This window comes from Mus musculus, chromosome 14 (assembly GCF_000001635.26).
Source record: "Mus musculus strain C57BL/6J chromosome 14, GRCm38.p6 C57BL/6J".
NCBI classification, from domain to species: Eukaryota; Metazoa; Chordata; class Mammalia; order Rodentia; family Muridae; genus Mus; species Mus musculus.
Window position 1 is genome coordinate 31,753,776 of NC_000080.6, and position 18,407 is coordinate 31,772,182.

General features: G+C 38.2%; 1 protein-coding gene across 6 annotated transcripts in view; it reads right to left on the reverse strand.

The window, feature by feature from the left end:
• The window catches only part of Ankrd28 (ankyrin repeat domain 28), a 131,800-nt gene that overhangs the window by 55,008 nt on the left and 58,385 nt on the right, over nucleotides 1–18,407 (reverse strand). For all 6 annotated transcript variants that reach the window (XR_383131.4, XM_030247586.1, XM_030247587.1 and 3 more), the window contains 2 exons: nucleotides 10,479–10,557; nucleotides 1,958–2,028 (listed from right to left, as the gene is read on the reverse strand). Coding sequence is in view for 2 of the 6 variants with exons in the window: in XM_006518369.4 (XP_006518432.1) it covers nucleotides 1,958–2,028; nucleotides 10,479–10,557 (150 nt within the window). In the remaining 4 variants the exon portion in view is untranslated. The remainder of the gene's footprint in view (nucleotides 1–1,957; nucleotides 2,029–10,478; nucleotides 10,558–18,407) is intronic.

Here is an 18,407-nt window from a genome sequence, read left to right on the forward strand (position 1 = left end):
AGGACAGCCAGGGCTATACAGAGAAACCCTGTCTCAAAAAAAAAAGATTGCTGTACGATAACGAATGCACAGAGATTACAGTGTGAATAGCTGTTAAGTTACAAGGTTTCAAAGATTACTAAATGAAAGACTATGGATTATGGCATAAGCATGATTTTTAGTCTTTGAAATAAAGAACAATTTAGAACTGTTTGAAATATAGGAAACAACACTAGTATTTAATAGGGTTGGCAAACAGACTGAAGATATGTTCAGGAATCTACTAACATCTGGGAAGACAGGGAGTAAACCAAAGACACACAGACCCATGACCCCACAATTCCATTACAGTTAGAGAAAATAAACAGACCTATTCAAGAACGCTGTCTTTGTTAGGGTTTCTACTGCTGTGATAAAACACCATGACCAAAAGCAACATAGTGAGGAAAGGATTTATTTCATTTTATAGCTTATCATGAAAGAAGTCAGGGCAGAAACTGAAGGCAAGAATTGAAACAAATGCCATGCAGAAGTGCTGGTTATTAGCTTGCTCTTCCCAACTGCTTAGTGTGCTTTCTTATATAATCCAGGACTGCCTGCCAAGGGATGCACCACCCACTGTAAGCTGGGCCCTTCCACATCAATCAATAATCAAGACAACACCCCACAAACTTGTCTACAGGTCAGAATCTTAATAGTGTCATTTTCTCAATGAAGATTCTCTCTTCTGGGGCTGGGGAGTGGCTGAGAAGGTGAGAGTGCTGGCTGCTCTTGCAAAGGCCTTGGGATCAATTCACAAGACCCACAGCAGCTTACAAACATCCATAACTCTAGAAAACCTGGAACTCCTTTTTGGCATCCATGGACACTCAGCATGTATGTGGTACACAGACATACATGCAGGCAAAACACCCATACACATTAAAAACAAAAAAACTAACAAAAACAAACAAACAAACAAAACAGACCAAGCTGGCTATGGTGGTATATACCATCATCCTGACACTTGGTAGGATGAGATGAGGAAGGAAGATCAGGAGTTTGATGTTAGCCTACATTACAGAGTAAGAGCATGTCTCCAAAAAACAAAACAAAACAAAACAAAACAAAACAAAACAAAACAAAACAAAACACTCTTCTTAAAAAACTAGCTTATGCTAAATTGAACAAACCAATCAACCAACCCAAACCCAACCAGGACAAATGCCAGTTATCTTAATGCACACACAACTTATTGGACTATTACCAGGAAAAGTCTTTTTTTCCATGTGAGAAATCTCACATTCTTTAAGGTAATATGTTCGAGTCTGCTGCAGTGGGCATCAAGGGCTGGAGATATGGCGCAGTATCTGATAAAGTACAAGTGTGTGGACCCAGGCTTGGATCCTCAGAACCCTTGCAGCTAGCCCAGCCTGAGTCGGGGAAGTTCAGCAAAAGACCCTGCTTCAGTGAATACAGTGGATCGTGAACAAGAAAAACATCTGATGTCAACTTTGGGCCTCTACATTCCATGTGCATACAAATGCAAGCACACTCACATATATTTGTGTGTCCAAACACATGTAAACATGCATGAGGACATACATATACCATTCATAAAAATGCACTTAAAAGTAATATTCCTAAGATTCAACTTCAATGTTGAAATTAATCATTCTAAATACTGATGTCATTGCGCTACACAGAGCCCTGGGATAAGGCATTATGAACTGAAAAGGCCCAAAGAGGATTAGTGTTAGAAAATACTTTCTTGTGAAGGAGGGGCAGAAATAAGGTTGTCTACTCTCTTAAGAATCTGACACATAAAAGGAGAAATGCGACAATTAGCTTAGTTTGTACAAAATCTGAAGGAAAATGACTGGTCTAGGAACTGTAATAGGTTTTTTCTTCTGTTAAAAAATGCACTTTTAAGTGTGACACATGCAGACCTACTTAGTGCTTCTTTACATCCATCTGTTCACTAAGAGAAATGTCATACCTCACTACACGATGCAACTGCTCTGTGTAAAGGTGTCAACCATTTGCTGTCTTTGGCATTAACTCTAGCTCCTGCAACAAGAAGAAAAAAGATAATTGAAATATCTTACATTAAGTATTCTTTAATAAACCTAAATTATGTAGCCCCAAGGGGATAACAATTACTTATGTACTTTCTTCCAATATATTACCCTTCATTCAAGTTATAAAACAAAATTATTCTTTTAAGTTGATATAATTATCCAAAAGGAATCAGTTCTTTGTATTAAAAAAAAAAAACAGCTTTTTATAGTTAGGCTAGAAAAACCACCTTTATACAGAGCATACTCAAGGTAAAGTCAAATCCCATTTTAAAGTGTTAATCTCAAATACTTAAGAGAAATAAACAATATTATTCCAAGATGAATTGTATATTAACATAAAATTTTCATTGCATTTCTTTACTAATAAATGCATAATGGCATAAGGCAATATAAAGATAACTGTACAGGTATAAGGAAAACACACTGATACTAAAGGTTATCATACAAAAATGAATTCAGTGTTTACAGATGTAGGAAAATAAACCAATTGACAAGTCTTTCTTCATTATACCTAAAGTTTAAAGAAGGATCTTTTAAAAATCAAATATATATAATTTAAAAATTAAGTCAACGTACAAAAGTACCAACAAAATATAAATAGATCCAATAAGATAAAAATATTACATATAAGGTTAAAAAAGATGAATCCAGTAGAAGAGAGGCTCATAGTAGGAGTGTGCTGCGAGCAGAAAAGAAACAGCTCTGGCTAGTCAACGGGCCATCAAGTCCTGGCCTAAACATCACTCTAGATTTATGCACCAAACCCCAATTCCTCATTTCCTAGATGATAACAGAAAAAGTATGCTGAATAATCCTTAATAAATTTCTGTAGTTTTATACTTATGTGCACAAACCAGAGTCAAGTATGACTAAAATTCATACTTCCTAATGCTTAAATACTGTTCGTGTGTTTTTAAGTGTGAGGGTTCAGGGGACAGGCAGTCAAGTGCAGTGACTTTATGTTATAGCTCTATTACTTACAGCTATAGGAGAAACCTTCTAAACAGTGTTGTGATTATGTTAATAACCTAGTACATATAGCACACATGTTGATGGTAGATTTAGAAGTGCTGAACACAAAAGACTATAGAACATCAACAAATGTAGCAATTAAAAGTTTGAGTAGTTGAATTCTCTGTAAACATCAACAGTGACAAAGACAACAGAACCGAGAGCCAATGGGAGAGCCAGGCAATGGTGGCACACACCTTTAATCCCAGCACTTGAGCGGCAGAGGCAGGCAGAGTTCTGAGTTCGAGGCCAGCCTGGTCTCCAGAGTGAGCTCCAGGACTGCCAGGGCTATACAGAGAAACTCTGTCTTGGGGGACAGCCGGGGGGAGTGGTCAGGGGGGGAGCTGAGACAGAAAGAAGTGAAGCCAAAAAGTAAAATAATAAAATAAAATAAAGAACTGGTCAAAGAGAGTAGTTATAGTTAAAAAATTCTCTGCAGTGCTAGGGATCTAACCTGATCAGGACCCTGTCCATGCCACATACATGCTTAACAGTTAGGCACACCTCAGACAACAGCATATTTGCATAGTAAATATTTAGGCAACTAGCTGTAAATATTCAGGCCCCTGCAGGCCAAGAATATGAAGGCAGACAACCTGGCCATAGTGAAGTCAGTGTTTTTTAGTCTAGGTTGAAACATTTGAGATGTTTACTTTTTTTTAAAGGCTCAAGTTGTTGAGTTAGTGAAGGACAATGGGATCTTTCATTCTCTCATTTGTCTGCTGAGGAATTCCATGGTACTCTAGAATTCCTACAGCTTTTTCTACATAAGTACTCATGCCCACATATAGGTCTATACATAGGAGAAATACAGGCCTAAGGTACAGACACAGACAATTGAAAGGGATAGTACCTAGGCCAAAAAAGGCAAAAACTGAGGTCTCATAAATACCTTCAAGAAGCCAGCTCTGAAGTTATGACAAGAGAACAGAACTGTGACTGTCACAAAAAACAGGGTGGCTCTCCATGTGCTGATATGGCTTCGAGAAATAAAATGTAAAAAAGATAAAAATAAAAAGCAATAACTATAAGAAATGTTTACCTTTAGTTAGAAATAGGAAGAGGTAAGTCTATGTTCACATTTGATTAGCATGAACACTGAACCCATAGAGGGATGACAAGATATTAAAAGAGTAGGGTTGAGTGGCTGGTTGGTTTCGGGTACACTTAATACTGGGCAGGCATACAGAAGGCTGGTGTGTGGGGAGGAGTGGGGAGGGAGAGCTACTTCATTGTTATTCTCTATTACTGTAGTTTCTATAATTTTCTATATATGATAATACTGCTCAAAAAATAAAACATACTAAAGAAAAGAATTAAAAGATGGTCATGAAAAAATTCCAAGAATTTGGTTCCAAGTACAAACAATAAAAAATGAACCAGGAATTGGGTAGTTTTTAAGTATTTCTTTTGGAAATACTTAAAACTACTGATATGGGTTATCAGATATATAACTACCTGAAAACAATCTAATTTAATGGTACACTAAGGAGATGGAAATTCAAAAGAAAACTCCTGATTCATTCTGTCTTGTTCTGATAGTCTTTTTTATTTTTCATGTTTAATATGCCACATTAATTTATTGAAGCAAGTGACTAGCCAGGCAGTGGTGGCGCACGCCTTTAATCCCAGCACTTGGGAGGCAGAGGCAGGCAGATTTCTAAGTTGGAGGCTAGCCTGGTCTACAGAGTGAGTTCCAGGCTACACAGAGAAACCCTGTCTCGAAAAACCAAAAAAAAAACCAAAACCAAAACCAAAACCAAAACCAAAACCAAACAAACAAAAGTGACTACAATAAAGAATCCATTACAAGTTAACTGAGGGTATCACACTGCTACTGGTAACAAACAATACTAAAAATAAAGGGCTTGTTCAATGATAGGGTTTTAATTTTTAATCTTCTGATCATTATCTCTTTTTTTAGAAGACAGCTATCTCTTGTTATATCCTATGCTTCTTTTAAAAGCACTAATCAGATGTTTTAATGTCTCATAAATGTAAAGGCCAATTTATGAAAAAAATCTGCAGGCACCAGTCTCTCTTATCCACATGCATTAAGTTGTATGTGATTTGTAGACTAACAAGCATGACAGAGCAACGATGGACATTCTCAACACAGGTTGGCTGTGTTCCTATCTAAGGAAATGAACAACAACAATGATATAAGAGCCACAAATACAGCAGCATATTTTTATTGTTTGAGATTCCTAGAACCTCTTTTGGTAAACTCTCTGAAGATAATATATTTCTGGTTTCTGTTCTATAAAGAACTCTCCTAAAATTAGCCATACATTGATATATACATTAGACAACAAAACCATTCTAATAATGCAAGACACAGCCAGAGTAGAGGTAAGAGGCTCAATAGCTGGTCAAGAGTATGTATAAAATACTAGCCAGAGAGGTTATCAAGACAGATGGGGAGAAAGAAAGGAAAATAGAAAGGGGTGGAGGAAGAAGAACATTCTATCTCCTTAAAACATAAATAAACTGTCTTTGTAGAGAGAGAAACAAACTTCTAACAGCCTCTCAGTAGCACCACATGTTCAACACATGACAACAGATAAAATCTATGAGCTACAAAGATGCTAAGTCACTGAGAAAAGATTAATCTCTTCACTACTTCCCGGTCACTCAAACAGATCCTATATGCTAGCAAGACTATCTCCACGGTTCCTGCTAGGTTATTGGTAGACATTTTGGCAGGAGAAATCACTGCAAGCAATCTGAAGGCAAAGAAGAGAGCAGTTTAAGGAAGATGGCATTAATGACTATTTTACCCATTGGGCCATTTCTCCTGCCCTCAATACACAGTTCTCAAAGAACTAATAAAGATATTTGTAAAGGAATGAGAAATGTAGACAGTGACACAGATGGAGTGAAAGCAGAGGGAGAAGGCCTCTGTCTACAACATTTACAAGTCAAGGGAAAGACACACTAGAGCCTCTTCTTTTAAGAAGGAAGTAATCCTGCCCACGCCTTCACCTGAAGCTTCTGAGCAGAACTGTGAGAAAACAAACTACTGCTGTTTAAGCTACCTCTTGATGGTTCCCCCTCCATCGCTCCCAATCTTTCTCTAATGACAGCCCTGGCTAATACACTTATGTTACAAGCTTTTGAGATGTGCACATTTTAGATCTAATTCCAAAGGAAGAAATATCAAATCCCTATTCTGTATTAAGAATTATTTTCTATAAGAGGCCAATGAAATGAACTTTTGAATAATGCCTTCCGTGTGCTGAAAAGGTAACATTCAGCAGTCTGCTAACATATGATTTGAATGGAAGCATTAAATTAATAGCTTCCAAACAAGATATCTATTCTTAATTGATGATAAAATTTAGTCTTTAGGAGAAACATTCTAGAATAAAAAATGTGTATGCAAATGTTACTCAATGTGAGGTAATAGTGATAATGAAGAAGGGTAGATACAAAGAAGGAGAGAGGTTCAGATGATGATAGAGTTAATGAGTCTGGCTCAAGGCTCTAGCTTTTCAGCTATGACAGTACAAACTTCAGTCGTAAATAATGCTGCTGGTAAGCACTGCCTAGCTTTCTTGTTTTTAGTACTTTCATAGAGCTGAGGGCAGAATAGGATAAAAGAAAAAGCTAATTTTAGTATGATATTAAAGAGATACAATAAGTACTTATTATTTTACTCCTTCTAAAACAATTATTAATTCCAGTGGATCTCAGCATAACTACAGATTCTAAGAAAGCTTGGTTGTATATACCAGGTCAAAAATACTACTACCTACTTACAAATCTTGGGGCTGCATCATACAGAAATATTTATGGTCCAATGAATTTAACTATAAATTATGAAACATTTAATCTTAACAAGTCATCAAAGATAAAATAATATGAAGATACATCACCTTGAATGAGGAGACAGTTACTACTACTACTAGCTGTGATGGTTTGAATGAGACGTTCCCTACAAACCTTGGGCACTTGAGTACTGGGTCAAATATGTAGTGATACAATGCAGTGATTTGTAGGTCTACAATGCAGGAGGAAGAAATAAAAAGTGCACAGTTCTAGAGAGAAAAGGGATACTGGCAACATGGCTTCTGCAGCAAGAGAGGCTGTAACTGTTAAGATTCATACCATTACTGAGAGGCCAAATGTGTAGTGGAATAAAGGGAAGGGCGCCCTTAGGACAAGACCCCACCAACTAAGCTTTCAACTTTTGAGAAAGCAACAAAAACAGTAGCTGCTGGTAATGTGGTTACAGAGGGCAGATTTCATCCCATGCTTGCAGCTCTAGGTGGCAGTGACATCCACATGGTGCTGGCTTTAGAGTCATGAAAGATGTATAGAAGACAAGCTTCCTCTCCAGCGTAAGAGTCACTGAGCCTAGTTATGTGGCAACGGGGTCTCTGTATGGAGGTTTGAAGAGCTCACTGCCTGAAGCTGTGGAAAGTGAAATCTCGGTTGTGTTGGAGACCCCATGTTGTAAAGATTTCCATACTCTGATAGTAGAACCAGGTAGCGGTAGCTGCAGCTGCTGCCGGTGGTGCTGCTGCTGCTGCTGCTGGTGTAACCCTTTAGGTGGAAAAGCTGGGAACAGCAGTTCCATCTAAGCACTTTGACAGCAGACAGAAAGCTACAGAATCTGGAGTTTGCCCTGCTGGGTTCTGGTTTTGCTTTGGTCTAATGTTTCCCCACTATTCCTCTATCCCTCCCATTAGGAATGTGTTTATCTTATGTCATTTATCATGTAAGTATATAATTTGTTTTTGGATTTTATAGGGGGTTACAGCTGAGAGACTGTCTTGAATCTCAGAAGAGACTTACTACTTTAAAGCAGTGTCAGTGTCTGTAAAAGTCTACAGTCTGTGTCCACAGTCTGCGAAACACTATGAAGGGCTTTGAAGTTACACTAAATGCATTTATTTGCATTATGAGATGATCAGGAGCTTATGTGGGCCAACAAGTAGAATGTGGTCGTTCAAATGAGATGACCCCGGTAAGTCTTCAACACTGAAGTACTTGGTTCCCTAGTTGTTTGAGACAGGCTTAGGAGGTATGTCCTTGCTGGAAGAGGTGTGTCAATAAGGGCTGGCTTTGAGGTTTTAAAAGCCAAGTGCGTGGGGTGGGAGAACCATGTGCGGTTTCCAGTGCTCTGTCTTTACTTCCTGTTTGTGGTTTTAGATGTGAGCAGTCATATTCCAGCCTCCAGTCTGACTCCTGCTCTCATGCTGTTTCCATAATTATTGACCCTACAGGAACCATAAGTCCCCGTCCCCCCCGCCCCCACCCGCCAATAGATCCTTCCTTCTCTAAGATAACAGGTTTTATCACAGAAATAAAATAGTAACTAACACACTACTATAAACCCAAATATAAAAATGTCTACCTATTATAGGAAATGTGTACCCAATGAGCATGGACACTGACTTAAGGGAAGCTTCTGCAGATACAGGGAAGGTGCCTGCGTTCTCCGAAAGAACAGTTTTGTCCTAGTGTTAATGTGTCCCTTTCTCTTGGCTGTATGTATTCTAAAATCCCAAACAATCTCTCAGATGAGCCAGAGCTGACTGGGTCATCTTTGCACAAAAGAACACTGCTAACGAAGAGATCAAGCAGGCAACCTGGTTAGTTTTGACACTGGTGATAGAGGGTTAACAGCGAACCACCAACAGATCACTGAAAAAAAGCCTATGGACCTGAGGAAGTTCCAACAGTAGATTCAATAAGGAGATTGTGTTGTTATAAAAACAAAGTACATTTGGTCTGAAGGAACTCACTTGCACTGTAGTTATTACATAGCTTTTACTTGGTAGCTAAAGTCAATGGAAGTATTCACATTTAAAGAAAAAGAGAGTCTGACTCAGCTCTAGCATCTGAAGTTTTTTCTAGGCATAAAAAATTTAATTAAATGGGGGAAATGAACCCCTTCATATAAGATTATATAAAATAGCATGTATATTAAAATAAAAAAAATATGATTCTTTAAAAAAAATCCATAGCAGTAGTTATCAAAAGTCCTAGACATTAAAATAAACAAAACTGTACTGTTTCTTACACAGCCATTTTCTTATTTTCTCTTTTTGTGTATGTTGTGTATATGCCTATATGATGTGTGTATGTAGCCATGTGTTAGAGTAACATCTGCATCTTCTATGATGTGTGTGGGAGTCAGAAGACAACCTCAGGCTGTACCTTTCTCTCACCATGTTTTTAACAGGGTTACTGTTGTTGTCCATCACTGCATACTACATACTAGAGCAGAGAATTACCTTGAACTCCTGATTCTCCTGCTGCTCTCTCTCAAGAGCTGGGATTATAGCAACCTGTGTACCACCTCATCCAGTTTATGCAGTGCTGGAGAGCTGGGTATTAAACCCAAGGCTTCCTATATGTTAGACCAACTGACTTACATACTCAGTCCATAAAGCATAATTTGTTTTGTTTTGTTTTGGAGACAGGGTTTCTCTGTGTAGCCCTGGCTGTCCTGGAACTCACTTTGTAGACCAGGCTGGCATTGAACTCAGAAATCCACCTGCCTCTGCCTCCTGAGTGCTGGGATCAAAGACGTGCGCAAAAAAAGCATCTTAAAGACCTTAAAAAATTGAAATAAAAGCTATTTTCTTTTTGGCATATGTGTGTTCCGATATGGGTGCCTATGGTATGGATGTGTATGTGGGAGCCAGAAGCCAACATTGGCTGTCTTAGTCATTTTCTACCTATTTTTTGAGACAAAGTCTCTCACTGAACCTAGGAACTCACTGCTTTTGCTAGGCAGACTGGCTAGCTGGCAAACTCCAGATATCCACCTATCTCTGCTGCCCTGGTCCTAGGATTACAGGTTTGTACTGCTGCAACTGGATTCTGATGAAGGTGCTGGGGATCTGAACCTAAGTTGCATGCTTGCACAGTAAGCATTTTACCAGCGGATTCACATCCTCGGCTCTTAAAAAAAAAAGACATTTAAAGAAAGAATGTCTGTTGGCAACAACTTAAATTTCTGTACACAATAGGACTTATTTTTTACCATCTAGTTGCTGGGCCACTATTGCCCTCTTCCTTTGGACAAGTCACCTTTGTAGAGATGTTAACTGTCTCCTCAAAACTCTGTATTCAATGAGGCCCATTAAGTACAATACAGAAAGCCTTTCCTGACATATGTCTCTTTCCTATTCTTCCCAATCTATGTTTTTCATTTTTCCACAGTAGCAATTATTATCTTTTAAACAAACTATAAAATGACTTGTATTTATGGAACTAATAAGTCTGTAAGGACAGAAATCTTTGTTCTATTTCTTAAAGTACTTTAAGCACCCAAAACAGGTTCTATGATCAAAGTTTGCTATTATAATTGGTTAACTTATGAAACCAATACTAAGACATAGGCTATGCATTCCATAGGAACACTCATACATCAAACTGAACACCATGAACTCAGCTCAGGAGTTGCCATACCAGATAAAATAAGCAGCTCAATGATTTCTGCGTCACCAAGATAGGCAGCAGCATGCAAAGGGGTTCTCTTCTCATTGTCCTGTGAAAAGAGGAAACTGCACTTTAATAAAAAATAATGTAGTATGAATGAAATCCAACATTATTAACTAACAAATTAATATTTCCACAACTCTACTCTGCAAGTCTCGCCAACAAAATCTTGGGTGTTTTACAGCTAAGACAAGTAAAAGCCTTTACAAATTTACTTGGCTATAAAACCATGGCTTGAGCCAAACCACCCAGTCCTATTTTTAAAATATCTGAAATGAAACAAATCCCAAAAGGTTTCGAGAAGTGATGTGTAACCATAAATAAAAAACTAACTTTGAAGAAATTTTGTTCACATGTAAAATTCTTAAAGATATTATGTACAGTTATCCTCAGCTGATGGGTATGAGGCATAGGAGATGGTAAATCGTATGTTTTGATTCTTGAATCTCATCCTCAGAACAATGTTAGATGGATGAATGAATATTCCCCAAATATTTTAAAAAATCTGAAATCTTCTACACTTTTGGTCCTAAGAATTTTAATAAGGAATTTTCAACCTGTATAAAATCCATAAAGAATAAATAAAGCCCGGCAGTGGTGGCGCACGCCTATAATCCTAGCACTTGGGAGTCCGAGGCAGGAGAATTTCTGAGTTGGAGGCCAGCCTGGTCTACAGAGTGAGTTCCAGGACAGCCAGGACTACACAGAGAAACCCTGTCTCGAAAAACTAATAAATAAATAGATAGATAGGTAGGTAGGTAGATAGCTAGATAGATAAAAATTGAAATATAGACAGGAAAGAGTTTAAGACTTTACTGACTCATATACTGCAATGGGGCACACACAGCTGCAAATGCTCAAACCCACACATGTACTCGTGCACGCACACAGTTTTCAAGACAGGGTCTCACTGTGTAGACCAGATATATCTACCTACCTGTTTTCCAAGTGCTGGGACTAAAGCTTGAGTAAAGATTGTTTTGTTTTGTTGTTTTTTCGAGACCGGGGCTTCTCTGTATAGCCCTGGCTGTCCTGGAACTCACTTTGTAGACCAGGCTGGCCTCGAACTCAGAAATTTGCCTTCCTCTGCCTCCTGAGTACTGGGATTAAAGGTGTGCGCCACCACGCCCAGCTCAAGTAAAGATCTTTTTTTTTGTTTTTAATTTTTTTTAATTAGATATTTTCTTCATTTACATTTCAAATGCTATCCCACAAGTCCCCTATACCTTCCCCCCGCCCTGCTCCCCAACCCACCCACTCCCACTTCTTGGCCCTGGCGTTCCCCTGTACTGAGACATATAAAGTTTGTAAGACCAAGGGGCCTCTCTTCCCAATGATGGCTGACTAGGCCATATTCTGCTATATATGCAGCTAGAGACACGAGCTCTGGGGGTACTGGTTAGTTCATACTGTTGTTCTACCTATAGGGTTGCAGATCCCTTCAGCTCCTTGGGTACTTTCTCTGGCCTCCTCCATTGGGGGCCCTGTGTTCCATCCAACAGATGACTGTGAGCATCCACTTCTGTATTTGCCAGGTATGGCATAGCCTCACATGAGACAGCTATATCAGGGTCCTTTAAGCAAAATCTTACTGGCATATGCACTAGTGTCTGTGTTTGGTGGCTGATTATGGGATGGACCCCCGAGTGGGGCAGACTCTGGATGGTCCATCCTTTCGTCTTAGCTCCAAACTTTGTCTCTGTAACTCCTTCCATGGGTATTTTATTCCCTACTCTAGGGAGAAATGAAGTATTCACACATTGGTCTTCTTTCTTGATTTTCTTGTGTTTTGCAAATTGTATCTTGGGTATTTTAGGTTTCTGTCCTAAATCTGATAGGGGACTAATATCCAATATATACAAAGAGCTCAAGAAGCTAAACTCCAGAAATTAAAAAAAAAAAAAATTAAAAAATGGGGTACAGAGCTAAACAAAGAATTCTCAACTGAGGAATACCGAAAGGCTGAGAAGCACTTAAAAAAACGTTCAACATCCTTAATCATCAGGGAAATGCAAATCAAAACAACCCTGAGATTCCACCTCACACCAGTCAGAATGGCTAGGATCAAAAAATTCAGATGACAGCAGATGCTGGCGAGGATGTGGAGAAAGAGGAACACTCCTCCATTGCTGGTGGGATTGCAAGCTGGTACAACCACTTTGAAAGTCTGTCTGGTGGTTCCTCAGAAACCTGGACATAGTACTACCGGAAGAGCCAGCAATACCTCTCCTGGGCATATACCCGGAAGATGTTCCAACTGGTAATAAGGACACATGCTCCACTATGTTCACAGCAGCCTTATTTATAATAGAAAGAAGCTGGAAAGAACCCAGATGTCCCTCAACAGAGGAATGGATACAGAAAATATGGTACATTTACACAATGGAATACTACTCAGCTATTAAAAACAATGAATTTATGAAATTCTTAAGCAAATAGATGTATCTGGAGGATATCATCCTGAGTGAGGTAACTTAATCACAAAAGAAGTCACTTGGTATGCAATCACTGATAAGTGGAGTAAAAATCTTTTATATGCTACTTTTTTGCATCAGTACACTTGTACAATTTTAAAGCAGTTTAGAATTGTCAGCTTAACACACTAAACACAAATGTCAAATAATCAGATAAATCACTAATCAAAATGTTTCCATAGGAGCACTCATAGGGAGCATAGAAGAAAGTCTTTGTGAATTAAAATTATCCTAAGGTTAGTCTTAATATTTATTAGTTTTTCCTTTCACATCCAGAATACTTTCATGTCTGTTTTAAAGAAGAAAAATACATCTTTTTCCAAATCTTTCCCCAGAAAGGAGAGCTCCGTTAATATACAGCTTTGTGATTTTCTTTCTCCTAATCAAGTGTGCACCAATTGATGAAGCAAGGTATAAAGTAATGTCACATTAAGATACCACACAAATCTACAATTGACTATTACTGACATGGCTGAATTTAAAAAAATTATTTACTTAGGGATAATTATTCTGAAATTTACACTTAGTATTGTTCATGAAGACTTTTGTAGTAGATTAAGTGTTTTTGTTTTTTTTTTTCTTTTTCTTTTTTAATCCGTTTTTCTTACTGTCTATAGAAAGCAAGCTATAACTTGCCATTTACCCACATGGTAAATAAGAGGTTATATCCCTAGATTACCTGAAGTACTTATACTTAGTGTGGACCAATAGTAGAATAGTGAAATCAAATGCCAGACCTTTGAAAATGCCTTCCCTTTAAAAGGCATCTGTCAAGCTGGGTGAGTGCATGCACATCAGCAGCATGGGGGAGGGGGAGGGGGAGGCCGAGGCTGAGGCTAAGGCTGAGGCCGAGGATCAACTCCACTCTGGGCTACATAGTGGAGTTCTGGATCAGCCTAAACTAAACTAAGCAAGATCTTGCCTTAAAAAACAAAATGAAATGAAAACAAAACAAAAACTACGTTATAGCTGGAGTATCTTCCTACTTCCTATAGGCTGAAAGGCAGATTTGAAACTGAGCTAACTTTGAACATGTAGATGTAGGCCACTATCAGAGCAGATTGTGACTATGATTGTGAATGATCTCAAGAACTAAGCCACCATCTTGGAACACCCACTTTTATAGACTATTCAGGATATTACTCCAGTCTTCCTGATTTTTTTCGGGGGAGGGATGCTGTACATGTGGATACATGGCTGTGTATGTGTGCATGTGGAGGTCAGATGTCAACCTCAGGACCATTCATCAAGAACTGTCTGCTTTGTTCTGACAGGATCAGTTCCTGGGACCCAGGGCTTGCTGACCATTAGGGTAGGCTAGTTGTCTAGTCATCCCCAGGTAACTTTCTGCCTTCCTAGTGCTGGTATTCACGCACTACCACATCCAGCTCTTAGGTGGGGGTCAGACATCGAACTTTGTTCCTCATGATTGTCTAACAAGCACTTTACCCACTGAGCTATCTCCTCAGCTCAAGATTGTAAAATTTTCTAGTTTGGGACTCTCTAACTCACTCTAAGGACAGCTGAGAGTGTGGATTAGAGTGGGGAGGCTTAGCAATACTATGTAAAAATACTGTACAGGAAATTAGTTTAGTGCTATTAATGTTAAATAAGTTAGTGAGCTAAGAGTTTTTCCTCTCTATGACCAGAGTTAGAATCTACTGCATCACGCCTTTTATTCTAATTTTCACCCCAGGAAATAGAATATAGAGAGAAATCATACACCAAACAGTGCTAAAAAGCTTACAGAGATTGTCTGGCAAGCACTGAAATATAAAAATTTACTGAAAGCTGAAGACTAATTTAGAAGTGTGTTTTAAAAAGAACTCGTTGCCTAGGCTTTTTGGTGCTACCCATTAAACAAACAAATGTTGCTAATGTTAAAATGTGATTAGACCTAGTCAAATAGACAAACATCTCTAATGTAACGCATAAGCATTACAGCAAGCACGATGACACAGAAAGTGAGTCATCTGTGTCTGAGAGATGCCTGGAATTCTGTGACTCAATGCTCACAATACTATGAAGCTATTTTATGACTCATACAAACATAGCATTCTTCTATGCAAATCAAAATAAAAGGGAATTAATTAATAATGAAAGAAAAAATACAGATCTTATTTCACTCTACTAGAGTTCAACACTGAAAATTAGGCATTAAAATAGCTAAAAGTCCCTTTAGTAAAATATGGCTTTAAAACTTATGTTTTAAAAAAATGAATTCTAACTTGTTTATTCAATCATTGCAGGAAGCAAATGCTGAAAACAATTAGATGTCCCCTAAATGGTTACTTAAATAATAGAACACAAGAAGCTCTTCATCAACCTTTATTTAACTCACATGATTAACTAATATTCTTGGCTCCTGGGTAGCATGAATAACTAGTTTTTACACAAGGTACTTTGACTCACAGTCTTCCACTACTAAATCCACACACTCTTGATCATACAATGGGGTCTATGTTTGCCAAGGGTAAAATGTGTTAGTAATTTGTGTATTTGTAGCTTATTTAAATAGCATTTAAATAACTAAATCAGGAATGAAGAACCAAGTGTTTCGATGATGAACAGGCTAAATATTATTTTTAAAATTCAATAAAGGCAAGTGCTACAAAATGGGAAAAGGGTGAGAAACTGCAACACTAAAGCTGCCTGCTTTTATAAAGAGCCAGAGTTTTACTCTAAGCTAGTTTTGTCCTAGAGAATCTCCCTATGAATACAGGCTAGCCTAGAGCTCTTATGTAATCCATGTAGGCTTAAAACTCAAGATTATCCTACCTCTGCTTTCATGGTGAGGAGACTATAGACACGTGCCACCAGGCCTGGCTTAACATGGTCAGTTAAGGGCTTACTTTCTCCTATCACTTAAAGAAACGCAAAATGGAAGGTATGGATAATAAATTGTGGGTATAGTTCAAGAAAAATATTCCTATTACTAAGTTATGCATTATTAATGAAAAACCTTGAGCTTAATTTTTAAAAAAAGGCCTAGTGAATATATTGGTACATTGAAATGCTTAATAAACATCAGACTTTTAACATATCTGAAATTTCCAGTTGGACATCTACACAATGAAATACTGTACTTATAATTTAAATTAAGAAGCAGGGACCATAATAAAATAAAACCACTTGTCAACAAACCTGATGACCTGAGTTCAATCCCTGGAACCCAGAAGGTAGAAGAAGAGAACTGACTCTAACAAGTTGTTCCCTGTCTTACACATATGAGCTATGACATGCGCACTGTGCACGTGCGCACACACAATACCCGGAGGGAGGGAGGGAGGGAGGGAGGGAGGGAGGGAGGGAGGGAGTTCTTACCATGTACTTGTTTTAAAAAATAAAAATAAAGAGGCCAGCAGAGTGACTGACTAGAGCTGTCTGCCGTTCACTGTTGTCAGCTCTACCCCTTCCCCTTCTTCCGAGAGAAACAGACTATACTGCAGAATCTGACTGCAGTGCTGAGATTGCTATAGAGCACAAAGTCCCAAGTAACTCCACAGAGAAGAGTGAAGCATGCTGTCTCCTCCCTGAGATGTTTCCTCCACCATGACTGTCTGACAGCTAAGATGGATTTCTTAAGAAGAAATGAAGAGAACATCAATATTGCCCTGTAGATAAAGTAACTACACAGATGATTCTTGTGGCCCGCATAGGCTCTTTATAATTTAGAAAGGTGCTTGGAGTTTATGTAACTTTATTACCAGAGTAGGAGCCCATGATATATATTTACAACCATGATCTAATCCATTATAGCTTGAAGCCATCTTGAAATTGAATCCATTGCCAGAATACACCCTTCCTTTACGGCTTGTAGCTATGTGTATCTCTATTCTTGAGAGACAATTGTCATCCCAGTATGTCTATATTTGATGCATGGATCTATGTACAGCAGAAAAGTTGAAACCCTTGCTCCCAAACTCAGTGACCATGTCTAGGGACTACATATTTTGCACAGTGAAAGCCAACAGAAACAAGCCTGGCCTTTTCAAGTGGAGGACAAGCTGCAGCACTACCATACTGACGTATGTGTGCAGCCTAGATCACTGACATCAGTAAGATGCTCTTACAAGAACTACAGTTAAAGAAAACTTCACAAGTTATACAGGGTTAACCTAGAATCAAAGTTTACACACCATACCCAATAGAAAAACTAGTAGAAAAACTCACAGAAAAATCTTTCTCTCTCTACACAAGGGGGAAAACCATAAAACAAGATAGATTATTGTACTGGATGCAAATATCAATTTATGGACAATAACAGAAACATGTAAAAGTAAAGATGACACCTGTCAAGGAACACAATCATCTCCTACTATCAAATACAAGCACATTTGCAAACTGCCTAGCAAGGATTCTGAATAATCTTACAGAAGCAGGACACGAGTCAAGAAAAAAAACAAAAAACCTGACAGATAATTTAATGAAATCAGAAAAGCACTTCATGACCCGAATAAAAAATTTCAATAGAGATCATAAACAAAACAAAACAAACAGAACAACAACAAAACCCCCTAACAGAAATCTTACAACTGAAACCTTCAATGAATGAAAATTTTAAAATTTAGAGTCTAGAAAATAAGTATGTCAAGCAGAATTTCTGAATGTGCACAGGTCTTTTAAATTAGTTCAGTTGGGGATTTGGAGTAGAAAGAAGAAAATGGAGATGGTGTGTGTGTGTGTGTGTGTGTGTGTGTGTGTGTGTATGTGGTGTCACAGGAGAATAACATTGCATAATAGAAGCTCCAGAAGAAAAAGAAGTAAAGTTGTTGGTTCATGCGTGCCCTAACACTTAGGATACAGAGATGTAGGTGCATCAGGAAAAGCCATCCTCACTACACGACACTGTCTCAAACAAAGAAGCCAAAACAAAATATAGAGGGAAAGACAAATTGTTTCATTAAATAACACTTAACACTTCCTAATAAAGCCAAAAACTTCGAGACAGAAATGATGTCTCACATAAACTTGTACACACACACACATAAGAACTTAACACATTGTATTTTTATATGTAAAATTTAACCTTAAGTATGTTACAGAGCTGTTAAATGTAAAGAATAAGATTTCAGAAGTCCTCATGAATATAGAATATTATCTTTGACTCAAGTTAGAAAAGATTTCTTGGGTTAAGAAGACTGCTCATGTGATAAACTGCTTACTGTGCAAATGTGAGGATATAGAACTCACAAGAGTACAGTAAAATGCCTGTAGTTGCAGTGAAGGTGAGATGGAAGGCAGAGATAGGCAGATCCCTAGCTCCTAGACTAGGTAGCCTGGCTTAGAGGAAATGATCCAGGTTAATGAGAGATGCTGTCTCAAACAGAAGGTGAGAACTTCCTGAGGAATGACAGCCCCATGCAAAGGAAAGCACTTGCATTAAAATACATATACATAGCCATCCACACACTAAAAGAGTTTT